Source organism: Danio aesculapii, chromosome 3, assembly GCF_903798145.1.
Source record: "Danio aesculapii chromosome 3, fDanAes4.1, whole genome shotgun sequence".
NCBI lineage: Eukaryota > Metazoa > Chordata > Actinopteri > Cypriniformes > Danionidae > Danio > Danio aesculapii.
Genome location: NC_079437.1, coordinates 21,657,272 through 21,662,734, shown reverse-complemented (window position 1 = coordinate 21,662,734; position 5,463 = coordinate 21,657,272). Strand labels below are relative to the sequence as shown.

The 5,463-nt window shown below is 32.4% G+C and overlaps 1 protein-coding gene across 1 annotated transcript in view; it reads right to left on the bottom strand.

Moving 5' to 3' along the window:
- Positions 1 to 2,137: 2,137 nt before the first annotated feature.
- The window catches only part of LOC130217490 (protein TANC2-like), a 105,048-nt gene continuing 101,722 nt past the window's right edge, over positions 2,138 to 5,463 (bottom strand). The window contains exons 6-7 of the mRNA XM_056449605.1: positions 2,772 to 2,900; positions 2,138 to 2,205 (exon numbers count right to left, since the gene is read on the bottom strand). Of these exons, the coding sequence (XP_056305580.1) occupies positions 2,138 to 2,205; positions 2,772 to 2,900 (197 nt within the window). The remainder of the gene's footprint in view (positions 2,206 to 2,771; positions 2,901 to 5,463) is intronic.

The window sequence follows — 5,463 nt, the reverse complement described above, 5'->3', positions numbered from 1 at the left end:
CATTAAAATATCCAAAAGTCACTAGTTAAAACGGCTTATTTCTGTGGATTTGAGCAATCTTCACAATGTGGATTAAAATGTGCAAAGCATACAACACTGTTCTAGTGACTTTGGATATTTTAATGAAAATAAATCACATATCGTGTCTTTAATAGTGTAAAACTACTAGATTTGTTAAAAATTAGTTTTTAAATAGAATTTTACTAATCACATTTCTCCAATGACTTCCACTCTTTGTTAATTACAGAGCTCTATAATTTGATTTATTAGCACAAATAATTCTAATCAGAAAACCCCCAACTGTAAGAACTTTTGTTCATTTGTAGAGCTCTCTAATTGTAATTCTTACAAATAAAATGTAACTGCTGAGTCCTGTAATTAAAAATGAATGGTAGTCAATGCAGACTTGTATAAAAGTAATTTGTGGGGATTTCTGGGACTGCTGCCAGCAAGAATTGAATTCTTACCGCTGCAAAAGTATAACAAACTTCTTTTACCTCTAAATCAAGAACTTCATCATGAGTATATCTGGTCCTCTATAATAAACATGCCATTTGGAGAACCTTTTGGAGTTGTGTGTGTATCAGAAGCAGCGCAAATCTCTACACGATTTCGGACGTTTGGAGCCTTGACTATGAGCTTTAGACAGCAGGCTGAGCTCTGAAAGATGAGCCTGTGCTAATGCTAATACGAAGTCAATACATTGATCTGGATAGGAGACAGATTATAGCACAGCAGTCTAAAGGGGGAAAGCGGGAACAGCAGGCTGAGGGGGGAAAGAGTGATCCAGCAGAAGAGCTGTGTTCAGGGTTTTAAAGGGGACATGTCGTGTGTGGCAGAGAGCAGATGTAACAGAGCTAAAGCACACATACAAATAAGCATCAATACAATTAACATCACACTGCAGAGGTTCGTTTTAAAAGGCACATAATCAGCCATTTGTATAATTCTGTTTTTGCTTTGAAATCAGTCTGAATTTAGGGGGTGTTCAAAAAATAAAACATTTTATGCAATTTTGGCCATTGCCATTCATTTATAACACAACAAAGGTCCTTTTTTATTTTAAGGTGTCCTCATTACTGTTTTGGATGTTTTCACATGACGTCATTGATAACGCACGAAATTCAGATGGAGATCAGAAAGTGGTTCTTCTACACAGGAATCACTATCAGAACACATCTAAATGTTTCTGATTTATGTTGTTTATGATTGTTTAAATCGGCTATAATAACAAATGCCAAACAGCTTTTATAGAATTTTAAATCGTTTTTGCTCATAAAGGGGCCTGTGCTCATAAACCTGTGCAACAAAACTTGGCTCTTTTCATGATGTAGGATCATGCCCAACATATGTGGTTATTTTCTATTTATATCTCTTTTAAAATATGGTATAAATCGCAAAAAATACAGACTTTCTCCCATGTCTCCCATTCAGTGTTTTACTTCCTGCCCTCCATCAGAATTTTGCATGCCATCAGAACCACGTGATTGCAAACAACCTATTGTTAATGAATAATTATGCATCACTTGAAACGAACCCTAAACCAAACCCACATTCTAACCATAAAGTTAGTGCATGTACTTAATTAATCTCACTCAGTAGTTAAATGAATAGTTACACTGTAATAAACGTCACCTTAAAATAGTGTGGTGATCTGATCAGTTACTTAAAAGTGCCAAGCTACTTTGACAGAATGGACACAGAGGTTGAAATGGATAAATATATTTGAAAAAATGACTGCAGATTTGCAGTTGAAATCAGACTTTTTCCCAACAGACCTGGCATTAATTGAAACATATTTACTTGATCTTTGAAAGGCTGTCAGGGGCTTTGTCTTTGTCGTAGTTATTGCCTTAATATTGGAGTTATATTTATTTATTTATTTATTATTATTTATTTATTATTTATTTATTTATTTATTTATTTATTATTTATTTATTTATCTTCCTCCCTTATTTATTTTTTTTAAGCTGTCACTATTATTATCTTATTTATTGTGATTGTAAACATTCTAAGTAAATGTTATTTGTTTACTATGTTTATAAAAACATTATTAAAAAAAAAAAAAAAAAAAAAAACACAGAACAACTTTAGCCATTTCTCATTTCAGACAATTCCTTTCCAAAGGATGCAGACTTCAAACGTGATTCCTTCCTTGAATGCGTCCTTTAAAGGGTTCATCCTTAAAATGAGGCACAGGTTTCACTGTAAAAAATCCAGGGTTCCACACAATTCTGTCATGTTGTCGCAACACAAATCGATTAAGTTAACCTAATTGTTCTTACTAATTTAAGTGGACTGAATAGAAAACAATTAAGTTGCCCCCCAAAAAAACTCAAGAATTGTGTTCCACTAATTTTAAATAAGCAGTTTGAACAAGAAGCAACAATCATTTTTGGAGTGTTTGTGTTATTAGTACATTCTTGTCATGCATTTGTACCTTATTTTTACATGATAAATCATACAGAGCTACAGAGCATGCTCAACTCACTGCATTTTATATGTAATGACCTTAAAAAAAGACAATTCAATGTACACGTTGTTGCTGAATATAAAAAAACTATGCAGTTGTTGAACATTAAAAAAAATATAGATGTCACATGTACAGAACAGTCCAATTTTGAACACATTTCCAAGAATCTGACTGGTGCTATAGATAAAGTTGGTTAGTGATGAAGTGAAAGCGTGTGTAAGAGGAGTGTAGAATGCTAAAAACAAGTGAAAGTAAGTGAAAGTATCACATGCACTAAATTGAAAATGATTGTACAGACCTCTCATGTCTGCTTGTCCGGATCGGCTGGAACCGGAGTTCTGACGTGGCATTCTCAAAGACGTGCGCAGCGGAGCCTGTCTCTGCTCATCCAGATACGCAAGATCCTCCAGGTGAGCCGAACTGGTGGCTGAAAATCAGAAACAATTACTTACTGTTATTTTATAATAACATATAATATTATATATATTATTATCACACTAATGTTAAATATGTAAAAAAAAAGTTACAATTAATGTCTTTTATTTACATTTCTATACATACATTTGAGGGCAAAATTATGTATGTACAAAAATGTACACAGTTGAAGTCAGAATTATTAGCCCCCTGAATTATTAGGCCCCTGTTTATTTTATCCCTCAATTTCTGTTTAACATAGAAGATTTTTTTCTACACATTTCTAAACATGATGGTTTTAATAACTCATTTCTAATAACTGATGTATTTTATCTTTGTCATGATGACAGTAAAATATTTGACTAGACATTTTTCAAGACACTTATACAGCTTAAAGTGACATTTAACGGCTTAACAAAGTTAATTAGGTTAACTAGGCAGGTTAGGGTAATTATTAAATAAGGGTAAAATATTAAGTATAACAGTGGTTTGTTCTGTAGACTATGGAGAAAAAAAAACATTGCTTAAAGGGGCTAATAATTCTGACCTTAAAATGGTTAAAAAAAAAAAAAAAAAAAATCAAAAACTGCTTTTATTCTAGCCGAAATCAAACAAATAAAATTTTCTCCAGAAGAAAAACATTATCAGACATACTGTGAAAATTTCCTTGCGTCGTTAAACATCATTTGGGAAATATTGAAAACAATAAATAACATATAATTCAAAGGGTGGCTAATAATTCTGACTTTAGCTGTATATTTTAAATGATATTTAATGGAGCAAAGACATTTTAGCAGTATTTCCGATAATATTTTATCTTCTGGAGAAAGTCTTATTTGTTTTATATCGGCTAGAATAAAAGCAGTTTTTAAAATTTTTTGTACCATTTCAAGATCAATATTATTAGCCCCCTAAGCAATTTTTTCTCAATTGGGTACAGAACAAATCGTAGTTAAACAATGATTTGAAGTAATATAATATAATAAATTGCACTTTAAGCACCTAGTAAACAACCTAGTAAAATATTATTTACTGTCATCATGGCAAAGATAAAATAAATCAGTTATTAGAAATGAGTTATTAAAACTATTATGTTTAGAAATGTGTTGAAAAAAATCTCTGTTAAACAGAACTTAAAAGATTTAAAAATTTAACAGGAAGGCTAATAATTCTGACTTCAACTGTATTGGTGCTTGAGCAAATTTATATGCATAAACAATCATGCTAATTAAGTACTTTAAAAGTGAACACTGAAAAAAATATTGAATCACACTTTTATCTACAAAGAGGGAAGACTATTACAAACTTATGCTGCTCTCGCGCGCACACTTCACAGAGGGAGAATACAGAACAATAACTTGGAAAACAGCATCCATTTGGTTATACTTTCTCATTTCAGCAGCCAAGTAAACACAGAGATGGTATTAAAGAGAAGCACAATATTCTTTTGTCATAATATGGCAGTCTTCTGGAGGATCTTACTGTTTCAGAACAGCATAATGAATCTGTACTGTTGGTTATTAACTGTTCCTGCTGAGTTACAGGATCTGCACATCATCCAAAATCATCATGAGAGATCAGATTTCCATTCATTTTGTTCTTAAAGGTTAAGTTTCTCCTAACATATTCAATTGAGAAACTCTTTTTAACAAACATTTACCATGGTAAAAAAAATAAATAAACAGATTGAAATTGGAATATAGCTATAGCATTGCAGGCGACTGATTTTGAAAGTACTAAAATGATTGCATTGACATTTATGTGACATTTACTTTTAATTAAGGTTACTAACAATGTGTGCTGTGATTGTTTATGGCACTATAAAAACACTGTAATAACATGGTTATATTTGTAATTATTGATAAGATTATACGCATTTAGGAGCTAATGTTTGTTTATCCCATGGCTATTAACTTGCATGAATATCTGCGAATGAATTCAGAGCCTTTTTTCTTTTGCTAATGAGGAGGAAAGTTCATGGTGGCTTGATGCACAAGATTATTAAGAACACAGTGGGTGGCCGCTGAATTTATCATGCCTCAAAGCAGCAGGAGAGAGCGATTGAAAGTATTTAACAGCGGCTAACATTGTTAGCACAGATGCTAAGGATGACTGGCCACCAACAATGTAAGGTGCAGAGCGCCACATACTCAGGAAAGCCTTCATTTTCCTCTGATGTGACTTAATTGAAGACAGATTCAGAAACAGAGCCTTGGCCTCATGGTACAGTACATGTGTGTACAAGTGACAACTTCCTGTTGGTGTTCATGTGCAGAACAACAGTTCAGTATTACAACCCTCCCCCACAGTGAAACTCTGGAAAACATTATGAGACCACTTCAGAGTCTCTGGATTTGACATTAATAGTTCTGTGCTTGAGTAAAAATGTTGAGTTGTGTTTTATTTCACATCTTCAAAATAAAAAATTGTATCATTTAGTTTCTTTATTTGCAGAACATGATCAATATAGAAGAAAATGCATGTTTTATACCTTAGACATTGTAAAATCATATACATTTCTACATATTTTACACTCAAACATTACTGTAAGTTATAAAATAAAAAAAATCCTATTA